The sequence below is a fragment of the Oryctolagus cuniculus genome, chromosome 14 (assembly GCF_964237555.1).
Source record: "Oryctolagus cuniculus chromosome 14, mOryCun1.1, whole genome shotgun sequence".
Classification (NCBI taxonomy): Eukaryota; Metazoa; Chordata; class Mammalia; order Lagomorpha; family Leporidae; genus Oryctolagus; species Oryctolagus cuniculus.
Window position 1 is genome coordinate 73788789 of NC_091445.1, and position 15031 is coordinate 73803819.

Here is a 15031-nt window from a genome sequence, read left to right on the forward strand (position 1 = left end):
CCAGGCCAGCTCTCTGCTGTGGCCAGGGAGGGCAGTGGAGGATGGCCCAAGTGCTTGGGCCCTGCACCCCATGGGAGACCAGGAAAAGCACCTGGCTCCTGGCTCCTGCCATCGGATCAGCACGGTGCGCCGGCCGCAGCGCGCCAACCGCGGCAGCCATTGGAGGGTCAACCAACGGCAAAGGAAGACCTTTCTCTCTGTCTCTCTCTCACTGTCCACTCTGCCTGTCAAAAAATTAAAAAAAAATAAAAAATGTATAGTGTATAGAACTTATTATTTGCCAAGTATGAGACAAGAATCTTGTAATATAAACATGTAAGATTTTAGAGACCCAGAATGTGAATGAGAAGGTAGAATATAAACATATGACTGAATTCAATTCACATAGTAATATATACAAAATAAAGATTATTAGGGGAAAATATCACGAAATAAAAAACTTGGGCGAGTCAAGAGTCAAGAAGGAATAATTGGCTCTGAGCGAAGGGAAGACAAGGACTGCATAGATAATATAAAACATGACAGGGTCCTTCAAGTAGCATTTTGAGAATTGAACAACAGGAGAAAGCTACTCTAAGTGGAAAAGTAGCTAAGAAATCACAAAGAAAGAAGGGAAAAGGTGAATTGGAATTACATGCAATGTTCTAGAAGGAACGATGGTGAGAGCGATTGCAGAGGTGCAGGGACTCCGTTGGGAGTTAAATGATAAGTGCTTGAACTTTATTCCGTGGACATCAAGATATTATCAGCAGATAATTCTGTGTTATAGAAAGACTTCTGCAACAGGAGAGGTGGGAAGCAAAGAAAGATTGCATAGGAGTCGGTCATCGCAGTAAAAGATCAGAAGGGCTCATGCTAAGGAAAGTAGCAATGAAACAGAAAAGGACACATGGTACTGGTGGCCATGGGGCAGTACAGACACACTCGGAGCAGTGTGGCGGCCAGGTGGCCTGAAGAAGAAAGCAGATGTTTCTGCTTTGGGTGATTATAATGTGGGAATGAGAGAAGCCAAGAAAAGAGCAGGCCGGAAGACAAAGGAGATCAGAAGGGAATGCTGGGAAAAACTCACCTGAGCCCTCTCCCCCTATAAACCTCCTGCCTAGAGCTAAAAGAAAGAAGAGAAGAAGGGTCTCACCCCAACCCCGTGTGGTTTCAGAGTCTCGTCTCTGGGTGGTCTTGAGTGGAGTCAAAACCATTCTCAAGATAACCTTAGATATTATTTGACTTTTCACTGTGCTGATATTTGCCCTGCAGATGCAAGACCTGGGAGTGGTGCTAGTTATCATTTTGTTCTTCACCATGCGGTATTCACAGAGGAAGATGAGAGGGAAAGAGAGAAAGATCAGTAGGCCAACAAATTTTGATTTCACAGACTAGGGAATCATGGATACAGTTTCATACACAACATTGCAACTCATTTTTAAGAGTCTACAATTTCTTGGGCTTGAGTGTAGTATCAGGGGATTATCTGGAATTGTCTTCTATTTTTATAACTATATATGAAGCTACTTTAAAAAATTTGTGGAAATTTGAATTGAAAGATTTTTTTAATTTTGTTTCTTTGAGAGGCAGAGAGAGAGAGTGGGAGAGAGCGTCCATCCACTAGTTCACTTACCAAATGCCCACAAGGGCTGAGCTGAGGCAGGGCTAAAGTCAGGAGACTGGAACTCAATCCAGGTGCCTCCCATGTCTGGGGCAGGAACCTAACCTTTCAAGCCTTCACCTGCTGCCTCTGAGAGTCTACATGCAGCAATAAGCTGGAATCAAAAACAGAATCAGACTCCAGCTCAAGCACTCTGATACGGGATGCAAGCATTTTAACAACTGGGCCAAATGCCTGGCCAAAGATGATAAGTTTCATACTTTTTCATAAAATGAATTTTTTCAAAACGTTATGGAAGACCCTGGATATATACAGATTTCAAAATTTTTTGCACCAAAATGAATTTATTATGTAATTCCATTTTCCTGGAACTTTTTGAAGCACCCTCAGAATTAATCTATAACACCAGATTAATTCATATAATTTCACTAAAGCTACATATCATAATAGATTGAAAGCAGAAGTAGGTAAGATTCAAATTGTCTATTTTTTAATCTGGATATTTACAGCATTGACAAAAATGTAATAGAATGCCACTCTTCTCATGGAGTCTTCTATTTTTGGAAATATAGTTATTGCTCACAAAATTTATACTATTAACATGTAATGGATTTAATATTTTTAAATGAATTAAATATTTTAAATGATGATTTTTTTTTTTTCATTTTTATTTGAAAGGCAGAGAGAGTCAGAGATCTTCCACCTGCTGGTTCATTCCCCAAACGTCTACAACAGCCAAGACTGGGTCAGACCAAAGTCAGGAGCCTGGAACTCCGTCTGGGTCTCCCACATGGGTGGCAGGGACCCAAGTACTGAGACATCACCTGCTGCTTCCCAGAGTGCACTTCGGCAGGAAGCTGGATAGGAAATTGAGTAGCTGGGACTTGAACAAAGCAGTCCCACAAGGGAATGCAGCCAGACACCCACTCCCTGTTTTAACTGCTGACAGTAAACATTCATAGGACAAATCCACAGGAATAAAAGTGGGATCCCGAATAATCTGAAGAGTGCCAAGGGCCGCTGAGACCGGAGTAGAGAAGTCCTGCCTTAATCTTCCTTGTTTCCAGGTCAGAATGTGGTGCCAACACAATTACCGACCCCTCGGCAGGACTGCACCTAAAACGACTAAGGCAGCGGTTTTTTAACTGTTTTGTCTCTTACAATTAATATAAGGCAGAGGTTTGTTCTCTGCTTCCTAAACATCTTGCCTGCTCTGGAAAAATGCTTCTGATTTATTTTATACCTCATCCCAGTGTAATGTTAATTTGTCCTGTTCTGAGATCAAAAGCAAAGAAGGGTGCATTTTTCTCTCCAGCGACTGGAGACAAAGCCCGAATTTCTGTCTCCAGTCACGGAACTATCTTGCCTCCCAAACAAGGGTCTGTTCCAAGCACTTACTCACATTTCGGTGAATCAGAAGGAAAGAGATATGCATCTTCCTGAAACCTGGCTGACTTCCAACACGAACTTTGTGAGGAATTGAGGCTGTGTGTCAGGGTTAGTGAGCTGCCACCCAGGAGCTGTGAGGTGACAGCAGGAGTCTTAGTAAACAGGTGAGCCCGGGGTGGGTGAGGAAACACCTGGGAGCGTTTGTCATGATTAGTAAGTGGGGTTAGTAAGTGACAGATAAGGAAAGAGGAAAGAACCTGGGGCTACACATTTTGGGTCACACTTAAAGAATTCAGGGCTTCGGCTCAGCCCTACCTATGGTAAAGAGAAGCTTGATTTTGGTCAGTTCATGACTTCCCACCTGGAAGCAACTCCATCATTAGCGACAGTATTCCAGCCATCCCATCCCACTCATAGCTGTGTGCCATAAAGATTTGGCATTTCAGGCATGGAAAGCAGACACTGTGGCAAAAAAAAAAAAAAAAAAAAAAAAAAAAGCCTACATGAAGGATCTTTGTGATACCCCAGTGGAAAGAAGGGGCCAAAAAAGAAGGAAAAAGAAGGAAGTACTTTTCTCTGAAGGGAAGAGAGAGCTTCCCCTTTGATTATGGCCTTGTCAAAATACTGATGGGGATTGTGGACTCAAAAGGCTTCCATAGCCTTAGCAGCTCATGTCAAGAGCCTCAGGCGATCACTGACATCATACATAAGAGAGTTTATTGCTACATTAACAACAGGAGTCTCTGTGCACTAAATTCCCATGCAGGACTTCTTCTTCAATGAGTTGTATGAGAGTTAACTGTGACATTTGTTCTCAATTTGTGTGTGAGTGTGCGTGTGCAAATTGTTGAAATCTTTACTTAGTATAGAGTTGGTCTTCTGTATATAAAGTTGATTGAAAATGACTCTTAATGGAGAATGGGACTGGGAATGGGAGAAGGAGGAGGTGGGATAGGAATGGGGGTGAGAGGGCAGGTGTGGTGGGAAGAATCACTATATTCCTAAAGTTGTAATTATGAAACTTGTACTCATTAAATAAAAGTTTTCTTTGGGAAAAAAAAAGATTTGGAACCTGCTGATAATAATAGTAATTAGCCTAATACCTCTTTTTTAAACTTAGGAGAACATTTGATGACACAAAAGCAGTCCTGGAACAGTTCCGATGTCAGCAACGAGCTGAGGAACTGTTGGTCAAATTTGTAGAAGAAATGTGAAGATTCTATTTCTTAGGCTTGTAAGCTTAAAAAAAAATGCAGATATCATTATAGAATGTTCTCTTTCCAGTCCTGAGACTGAAGGAATGGAAGAAAACGGTCACCGTGGCGCAGAGGCACGAGTTCACATACGTGCACTGAGGAAAACCAGCTCCTTGCAGTTTTGGAAGGGAACAATGAATGATGACCTCTCTCTCTCTCTCTCTCTCTCTCTCTCTCTCTCTCTCTCTCTCGGCGCTCTTGCAGCAGGTCTTTCTTAAACACCACCTGGGATAATCATAACTTTTAAGGAGCTCTTTCCTGATGAGTGACTTTCTACCCCGGTCATTCTGCACCTATTTTTGTCCGTTTCTCCACCCCCTCAGGAAAGGCGGGGAGAGCGATGCACTTAGCAGTCCCTAAGAACTGGGGTTTACAGTTGGAGACTCCGCCCGGCCAGGAGTCCGGAGCGACAAAGGGCTGCCCAGAGGCCTCTCCTGGGGTCGGATGACGGGCAGTCAGGGGGCGGGGTAGGACGGGGCCAGCGCCAAGCAGGGCAGGAAAGGCGGCAGGGCTCTAGGTCTCCGACCCCGCGGCGGCCTCCTGCCCAGGTGGGGCGAGTTGTAAGGGTGTCCAGGTGCGGCTGCCCAGGGCGCTCAGGAGCTGAGGTGTGGCCCGCGGGGTCCGGGCTCGGCGGGGCGGGGCCGGGGCAGATCCGGTGTTTGCTGAGGCGGGAGGGGCGTGCCGGGGCGGGCCTTTTCGGAGAAGAGAAGCACTCCCGACAGCTTCTGGAGAGTCTCCGGGTTCTCCTATCCCTGGGCCGAGGGTGTCCGCTCGCAAATCCCGCAGAGCAGCCGCCGTGCCCGGGGCAGACCCAGGATGCGACCAGGACAGGCAGGGGGCGCGCGGCCGCTGTTGCAGCTGCAGCTGGTGTTAGCGCTGAGCCAAGGTAAGTCTGCGGTTTGCTGTGCACCGACGCCGGGAGGGACTGAGCGGGCAGGGGCCAGAAGCTGGGGGGTGATGCGGAGCCAGGGAGTAGGCTCTGCGCCGGTCCCGGCTCCCAAGCATCCGGAGCTGGTTGAGGAGAGACCCCTCCGTTTTTGCTCTTCCCACGTGTGGAGTCCCCAAAGGCGAATCCGCCCTGCGGGTGAAGCGCCCTCCTAAGTCACGTCTACGAGCACGAGTCAAGCCCGTGCGGACGGAGTGGGGCTGCGGTGTCCGGGAGATGGCTCAGACAGGTGCTGCGTGTGCCTGGGACTGCGATGCCTTCGGGCTTGGCAGGAGACTCCGGTCCCACTTGCTGGTTTTTCCACCCCAAGCCTGTGAATAATGCCCGCATTTCTTGCTTCTGGACACAGCACTGGCGTTTCCTCCCATAGGAGTTGTAGGATAACCAAGCGCCTCATAAATCCTTCCCGTCTGCCTTCCTCTTATTGTTGTAACCTCCTCTGTGCAACGAATGTACGCTTAGTCCAGGAAAAGTTCTTTCCACTTTCTTCTTTTAAAAAATAAAATTTGGGAGGGACTGAGAGAGGCCACCTTCCCATTCGTTGGTTCACTCCCCAGTTGCCTGCAAGGGCAGAGCCTGAAGACAGGAGCTCATACTCGAGGTCTCCCACTTGGGAAGCAGGAACCCAGCGGCTTGAGCCTGCCTCCCAGGCTAGGTTAGCAGGAAGCTGGAAAGAAGAGCCCGGACTCGGAACCCGGGCTCTCCAATGTGCAGCGTGGGGCTCTAGGTGCCGGCCCCTCTTTCCTCTTCCTTGGCCTTAGGTACCTCAAGGCAAAAATTCATCTGGGAATAGCTCCACCTGCAGTGCAATGGGAATGGGGCACACCCACCTCCTGACTTTGTTTGCACTAAGTGGAGAAATGAGGCTAAGCAGCTGTCGAGAGTACTTTGTCCAGAGCTTTCTTCAGAACCTAAGGTGCGTTCAAGAAGTTTGGTTACAGGAGGGGAGAGGGGGTCACGTTTTATCTTGTACAGCTACCAAAACAAAAAATGGTGTCTGATCTCCAAGTTCTTCATGGGTGCATACGTGGTTTTGTTTGTTTGCGTTTTTAAAGAAGCAACTATTTCCCGAACTGCTCTCCATTCAGCCAGTCCTCCTCTTTAAGGTAGAAGAAATCTGGTCCAGGTAGACCCCGTGGCATTGTCTCCAGGTTCTCCTAGCAAAAGGGCACCATTGCGCCAAGCCCACAGAGAGCTGGCATTATTAGGTTTTCTGTCTACCATGTTTCCTGGGAGCAGAAGAGTTGTTTTGAGGGACCATTACCCCTCAATGTAGGGGTTTCAAAGTTGGATTTGACAATGAAAACAGGACCCTGGAAAATTATCACCTTCCTAAAAGCTAATAGAAATACAAATGCAAGCTTTTCATCTCTGTTTAATTACTTAGCAAAATGTTGTGCTTCCATAGCTTTTAATACTATCTTTGAAGTGTTGAGGCTTGTTCTTTAAGAGCAGTGAGAAACACGTTAATGGAATGTGTAGCTGCAAGGCATAAAGGTCAGGTTCAGAGATTTTTTTTTTTAACCTAAAATTAGTTAATGAGGCTGAATCAGTGCAGGCAAGTAGAGGTGATTTACATTGACATCCATAAAAAATATTTTGTATGTTTATTCCCTTGTCATGCTCCAGTTTGCATACTCAAGGAACAAGTTTCCTCTTGATTTAAAATGATCATAATAAAGTTTTGTCATTGTAATGCCAGTTGAGGTTTCTTTTCTTTTTTTTTTTTTTTTTTTTTTGGACAGGCAGAGTTAGGCAGAGAAAGGTCTTCCTTTTTCCATTGGTTCATCCTCCAGTTAAGGTTTCTTAGGAAGCAACACCATCTTTCATGGGTATCTAAGGTTAACATGAGTATTTGAAACCTCTAGATAAGTAGCAAATATTTTATAAATTGTATACAATTTTGGAACATTATCATAACTCAACACATATAGTTGCAAATTTTATGCATGTACAATTTTGTGATGTAAACACATGCATAAGTTAACATTTTAAAGGTATGTGCGTATGTGTGTCTGTATCCTTCCATCATACATATAAACCACTTTGGAAACCTATCACCCCTGCAGAGTGAGTGTTGAGTCTAGAACTTAACATGCCTGTGTCCTATGTCAGAGTACCTGGGTTCAATTCGAGACTGGCTCCTGACCCCAGCTTCCTGCTGCTGATGCACTGGAATGCAGTGGTGATGGCTCAAGTATTTGGGCTCCTGCCACCCTCATGGGAGACTTGGATTGTCTTCCCAGCTCCCAGCTTTGATCTTGGCCCAGCCAATGGTATCTCTCTGTCTCTCAATTTAAAGAAGATAAAACCAAAACATAGCAATTCAAATCTAATTTTTAAAAGATTTATTTATTTGAAAGAGTTACACAGAGAGAAGAGAGGCAGAGAAGGGGGGGGGGTCTTCTATCTGATGGTTCACTCCCCAGTTGGCCGCAATGGACCCAGGCAGGTGCAGGGGCCCAAGGACTTGGGCCATCTTCCACTGCTTTCCCAGGCCATAGCAGAGAGCTGGATTGGAAGTGGAGCAGCTGGGACTTGAACCGGCACCCATATGGGATACTGGCGCTTCAGGCCAGGGCATTAACCCACTGTGCCACAGCACTGGCCCCTTAAATCTAATTTTAACATCCAGATTCAAATTCACTTTCCATAAACTTTCTCTCAAGAGCTTAAGAAAGAGCTCTCCTCATCATTTAGTTCCATACTTACCACCTTTCATCACTCATGGGCAGGTTGAATGGAAAGGAGACCAGCACACTAGCAAATGGAACTTAATGTATGGCATCACTGAGATTCTCCAGTGTGTCAACAGACCAAGGACAGTCCTCCCTCCTGGGTTACATCTCTTATCCCTGGAACCCTGCCAAGTAGTAACCTCTTTTTAAAAGTACATCTTCAAAATTTCTCTTTAATGTAGCTTCCCTTCTGTCTATTAAAATTCTAACATCTCTCCTAGTTTGAAAAAAAAAAAGTCTTTAATGTCCTCCTGAAGCACCCTCCACCTCAGGCCTCAGCTCATCCTGTTTTTCTCCTATTTTCCTGTCTGCTCTGTCTCCTTCACAAGCTTCGCAAGCTGGCACAGGTGCTGCTGGTGTTTGCAGAATTCCATCGTAGGTTGTCGTCTTCATTCTATAGCTCCACTCTGGGCCAACTCTTCTTTCAAATGCAGATGTCCTAAAAGCCTGCTGGGCCCAACATCTTCGACACTGAATTCAACACCTGTCCTCCAAAGTCTTCTCCTATATTGTCTACTCTTGTCTAACGCCAGCAGCATCCTGCAGACAGAAAGCCAGGAATGTGCTCCCATGTAGCAGCCTCCAGGTTCTGCCACTTCTCCTCCCAGTTCCTGCAAAACTTCAGCCACCTCTCAATTCAGAGCCTTACCTTATTGTGTCCAGATTAATGTTACTTTTAAACTGGCTTTCTTGTTTTTGGCTTCTTGTCCCTCCAGTTCTCCTGTCACCAGTATTATCTTTCAAATGTCTGGAGGTTCACATCTCAATTTATTGGCATATTGAAGAGTCCTTTACAATGGACACCACATACCTGCTCATCCTTTTGGCTACCATACCCTTTGGCATATATATATACACACACTCACTATATACAACCCAGCTGCCAAAGATATATATTATCCTATGTTCTGACTATTTCTGAGCATATCTTTTAGTGTTAAAATATTTTCCAGACTAACCCCTCTGTCTTCTATTTCTTTTCTTTCCTCTTACCCTTTTGCAACTAGTAATTCTTCAATTCCAGTAAAGTTACCAAGGGCAAAATCGTAAAGCAGTTTTTCTTTGGTAACAAAAAGAAAAGCTTGAGGTAGTTTCTCATCCTTGGCATCCACCCTAAACCACCTCTCTCCTTTCATCCTCCCTGGCTTTAGGTCAGTCTCTGACAAGGTACCTCTACCTCCCACCATCGCTCACCAGTGACACCTGCTCTTCTCAGCTGAGCTTTGCTCGCCTAATTACTGGCCCAGTTGCTTCTGTTTGACTTAAATTTATGCTTTGGGGCTCAGGACTTAATTATTAAAAATACTCAGTTTTCTGATGTACAGTAAGATTTGGAAATGATTGTTTAAATATCACTGCCTCCTCCCTTTTCCTAACAAAGTTGTAGTGTTGCCTGAACCACCTTGTTATGAGAAGATCACCAAGACAGGTAGATTTCAACACCAAGAGTCAGTGACGCCTCAGTTTAAATGAATTTCCTCCACAGTGGATGATGACTGCTCCTTGTCTTCGTGTGTTAACAGTGCCAGGCTTATTAAAAGGGAGACGCCTGTTAATGTGAAGAGATGAGCTTCTAATGATGGAATTTTAGACATTCAGCAAAATAAAGACACATGTTCACTCAGTGTGAAAATAAAAGGATTTCGGGGAGAATGAGGAAAATACTTGGGGCCAAAAGTATGCTGGCATCACGTACATGTTGCCACTAAAGCTGTGAGTTTCAGTGTGTACTACCCAACCGTGCTCAGCTGGGGATATTAGTCAAAGATTCAGCACAGCTTAAAAGAAGGGGGACTGTGGAAAGTTGTTCCTCAGCAAGTCCAAGGTGTGGAGAGTTGTGTTTTGATTTGTTTTTTTCTTAATTGTTATGGTGACCAGTGATCTATGAGAAAGAACACAGAATGAGTCTCTAGAGAGAATAATTCTATCACAAATCCTGAGACATTAGATTGTGTGTAGGACAATGATTTGTTTGTGCCCTCAGAATATCCCTAGGGGCTTTACTGATCTGGCTACAGGGAAGTCCGTGAAACTAATATTTGGTCTTATGAAGGACATACTTTATGTAAGGCAGTGTTCTAGGCTCACTGAGGAATCGACAGTCTAAAACTTGGGCCAGAAGGGTTGCAGTCCATTTGGAAGCAAACTCAAATGTGAAGAAAGGGAACTGTCTCTCAGTTCTAGAAGACACCTAATCAATTTCAGCCCCTGTTATCCTCCTGTCTATCAGAAGTCCATTTAGTGAGTTAGCACCTTGCTTTGCATAGGTAGGGCATCCTACCTTTGCACAGGTAAGGGAGGTGAGCAGTGACGGAACTGAGCCAATCTGGTGGAGCCAGGCCATTGACTGGTGTCTGATGTCCACACGGGCATGTAGTGCAGTGTTTGCCAATAAGTCATGAGAGACCATCTGCTGGGGGACTTCTGGAAAAGGAACTTTGATTTCCAAGAGAAACATTGGTTAAGAAATATATTGCCAGATTTAGATGTGAAGTTTGGAATAACTACAGCTATTTTGCAACTATGATGTCAGCTAACTAAAGGATGAAGCCAATACGCTGGAGTTAGACTCATGGAAAGATACAGGATAAAAGGGCCCTTAAAGTGGTCTTTGAACTACCAAATTATTGAGATTGGAGGCCATAATACTTCATAGTATCTTCAAAAAATTAGATAATTTAAAACTTATATTTTCTTTCCTAAAGTTTTATTTCTTTCTTTGAAAAGCAAAACAACAAAGAGATGATAGTAAATAGAGATCTTCCATCCAATGATCCATTCCCCAAATGTCCAAAGCAGCCAATACAAGCCAAGTTGAAGCCAAGAGTCCAGAACTTCATCTGAGTCTCCTGTGGAGGGCAGGGATCCAAGAACTTAAAACACCACCAGCTGCATCCCAGGATCTGCATTATTAGGAATCTGGATAGGAAGCCAAGAGGGGACTCAAACCTAGGAATTCTTGAATGGGATGTGGGCATCTCAAGCTACACCACTTACTCTTAGAAACTCAATTTTTTGAAAAGAGCTTCTTACAAAAAGAATTACATAAATATTTAGCTAAAAATGTGAGAATAATGTCTCTACAGTTCTAATTTAAAACAGTCAACCTAAATTATAATTCACTGCAACACAATTCTATGGAGTCACTAAAATGAATGCATATATTTTATTATGGAGAAATCCAGTGTGTACTGTTAAATTCTGAAATGCAGCCTAGAAAGCAAAATTACGATATTTAAAATTTTTTTCCAAATTTTTTAACTTAATATTTTGTTTTTGAGATAACACATCTTTAATTTACGTTTTAGTCAAAGGCTTAATGCTCCACTAAAGTTCAACAAAGTAAGAAGACTTTAAGTTATGCAAGAAAATAGGGGCTGTAAACAATGATCAAATGAAAAAATGTTCAACATATATGAAGTAAATTTTTAAATACCCACAAAATCATTAAAAATATAGTAGTATATATGTCTTACCATTTTGTTTGGCAAAGATTTAAAACAAAGTCTGACAAATATACTTGCACCAAAATTGATACACTCAGGCATTTCTTTTTTTTTTTTTTTTTAATTTTAGCTCCCACATAAAAGGGAGAAGAGGTGGCATTTGGTTTTTCTGTATCCAGCTTATTTTACTCAACATGTCTTCCAGTTGCAACCATTTTGATGCAAATGATAGAATTTCATTTTTATAGCTGGATATTACTCAATTTTATATATATCAAATATTCTTTATTCATCGAATGCTGGACACTTTGGTTAATTCCATATTTTGTCTATTATAAATAGTGCTCCCATAAACATGGTGATGCAGGTATCTGTGATACAATGTGTTCATTTCTTTGGGGTATATAGCCAGTAGTGGTATTGCTGGACCATATGGCGAATCTTTTTCTAGGTTAAAAAATCTTTATTTTGTTTTCTACAGAGACACTACTGATTTACAACCCTACCAACAGTGTATAAGAGTTCCCCTTTCTCCCATCTCCACTAGCATTTGTTGCTCTCTTTTGGATAACAGCCATTCTGTGGGGTGATATCTCATTGTGATTCTGATTTGTATTTCCCCTGATGATTAGTGATATTGAGCATTTTTTCACACACTGGTGATTTTTCTTGTTTTGACAACTGTCTACTCAGGTCCTTTGCCCAAATCTTAACTGGATTGTTTTGCTGTTGAGTTTTTTGAGTTGTTGATATGTCTAGATATCAATCCTTTGACAGATGAGTAGCCTGCAAATATTTTTTTCCCATTTTGTCAGATGCCTCTTCACTCTGATTCCTTTGATGTGCAGAAGCTTCTGAGTTTGACACAATCCAATTTGTCTAGTTTTCGTTTGTTGCCCATGCTTTGGGAGGTCTTATCCAAAAGTCATCACCTACACCAATGTCTTCAAGTGTTTCCCCTATATTTTCTTCTGGCAGCTTCATAATCTCAGTTCTTAAATTTAGATCTTTGGCTGGTGCCGTGGCTCACTAGGCTAATCCTCCGCCTGCGGCACTGGCACACTGGGTTCTAGTCCCGGTCGGGGCGCCGAATTCTGTCCTGGTTGCTCCTCTTCCTGTCCAGCTCTCTGCTGTGGCCCAGGAGTGCAGTGGAGGATGGCCCAGGTCCTTGGGCCCTGCACCCGCACGGGAGACCAGGAGAAGCACCTGGCACCTGGCTCCTGGCTTCGGATCAGCGCAGTGCGCCGGCCGCAGCGGCCATTGGGGGGGGTTAACCAATGGAAAAGGAAAACCTTTCTCTCTGTCTCCCTCTCTCACTGTCCACTCTGCCTGTCAAAAATAAAAATTTAGATCTTTGATTCATCTTGAGTTGATTTTTTTTTAAATGGTGAGAGGTAAGTATCTAATTTCATTTTTCTAAATACATACATCCTATTTAACCAGTACCATTTGTTGAAGAGATTATCCTTTCTCTAAGGTATGGTCTTGGGGTCTGTGGTGTAGCCGGTAAAGCTACTGCCAACAGTGCTGGCATCTCATATGGGTGCTGGTTCAAGTCCCGGTTGCTCCACTTCTGATCCAGCTCTCTGCTGTGGCCTAAGAAAGCAGTAGAAGATGACTCAAGTCCTTGGGCCTCTGCACCCATATGGGAAGACCTGGAGGAAGCTCTTGGCTCCTGGCTTTGGATTGGGACAGATGTGGCCGTTGTGGCCACTGGGGGAGTGAACCAGCAGATGGAAGACCTCTCTCTCTCTCTCTCTCTCTCTCTCTCTGCCTCTGCCTCTCTTTGTCTCTCTGTGTAACTCTGACTTTCAGATAAATAAAAATTTTTTCTAAAAAAGGGTAAAAATGCATGGTCTGGGCACTTTCATCAATTGGCTGTATGAATGTGGATTAATTTCTGGGCTCTCTATTCCACTGATATATGTGTCAGTTTTTTTATGCCCGTACCGTGATGTTTTAATTGCTATAGTTTTGTAGTAAGCTTTGAAGTCAGCTATTGTCCTTTGGTTTGATTTTATTTTTTCAGAATGGCTTTGGCTATTCTGGATCTTTTGTGATTTCAATTGCCTTGGGATTATGTCTTTCTATTTCTGTAAAGAGTGTCATTGGTATTTTGGTAGAGATTGCATTGAACCTGTATGTTGATATGGATAGTGTAGACATTTTAACAATATTCTTCCAATCCATGAGCAAGAAATCATTTTTCTTGTGTCCTTGTTGATCTTTCATTAATACTACATATTTTTTATTGTAGAGATCTTTTACATCTTTGGTTAAATTTACTCCTAAATATATTTTTGTGGCTATTGTGAATAGGATTTCGTTCTTGATTTCTCTTTCAGCAAGTTAATCTTTGGTATATACAAAAGCTACTTTTTCTATGTTGATTTTGTAACCTGGAACTGTATTGAATTGGTTTATCAGTTCTAACAGCTTTTTGGCGGAATGTTTAGGTTTATACATGTATGCACTCATGTCATCTGTAGACATGGATATTTTGACATTCTCCTTTCCAATTTTGATGTCTTTTATTTGTTTCTCCTCCCTAATTGCTCTTTCTAATACTTCCAATACTATATTGAATAAGAGTGGTGAAAGTGGTCATCCTTGTCTTGCTCCAGATCTGAGGGGAAAGCTTTCTCCCATTCTGTATGAAAGTGACTACTGTTTTGCCATACATAGTCTTTATCATTTGAAGGTATGTTCTTTCTATAGCTAATTTATGGAGAGGGCTTTTTTTTTTTGTAATCATAAAGGAATGTTAAATCTTATCAATTGATTTCTCTGGATCTAATAAGGTGGCCATATTACTTTTCATTTTGGTGATGTTTTCTTTAACTTAGAGCTATAGCATATGCATTTTTTTAAAGAATTATTTTATCTATTTGAAAGAGTTACAGGAGAGGTAGAGTGAGCAAGCTTCCATTCCTCTGGTTCATTCCCCAAATGACCCCAACAATCAGAACTGAGCTAATCCAAAGCCAGGAGCCTCTTTGGGTCTCCCATGTGGGTGCAGAGGCCCAAGGAGTTGAGCCATCTTCCACTGCTTTCCCAGGCCACAGCAGAGAGCTGGATTAGAAGTGGAGCAGCCAGGATTAGAACCAGTGCCCATATGGGATGCCGGCACTGTAGGCTGGGGCTTTAACCTGCTGCACCACAGCGCCAGGCTCCAGCATATGCTTCTATATCATGTAGATGTTATGTGTTCAAATACAGCTTCTGTCTGATATAGAACTAAGTGTTGGGTTCAGAGGATGGAGAGATACCATTTTGACACATTGTGGTGTCCAGAGAGGTCCTCATGGTACAGGAAATATACTTTATAATTTAGAGCTACATGAAGGACCTTGAAGACTGTAAAGTTCAGGTCTCTTAAAATGGCGCTAAATGATACTATAGTAAGATAAAACAGAACTGTAACTAGCAATAGGACCCAAACCCAGATGTTTGGGTTCTTGAATAGGAAACCAACAAAACAGGAATTCATGGTGTTCACAGAAAGTGAAAGCTGAGAGCTAAGCAGGCACCAGACTGTGTAGGAGCTCATACAGCGGAGGAAGGAACCTGAGCTTTATCACAAGAACAATGAGAAGGTGTGGAAGGGACTTTGAGCAGGGGAGCAACAGGATCAAACTTGTTCCTTAGGCAGA

General features: G+C 43.1%; 1 protein-coding gene across 1 annotated transcript in view; it reads left to right on the top strand.

Annotated features, from left to right (window-relative positions):
- Positions 1–4706: 4706 nt before the first annotated feature.
- Positions 4707–15031, top strand: part of ITGA2 (integrin subunit alpha 2) — a 110034-nt gene continuing 99709 nt past the window's right edge. Inside the window, exon 1 of the mRNA XM_008262194.4 lies at positions 4707–5134. Within this exon, the coding sequence (XP_008260416.3) occupies positions 5065–5134 (70 nt within the window). The 5' untranslated portion in view covers positions 4707–5064. The remainder of the gene's footprint in view (positions 5135–15031) is intronic.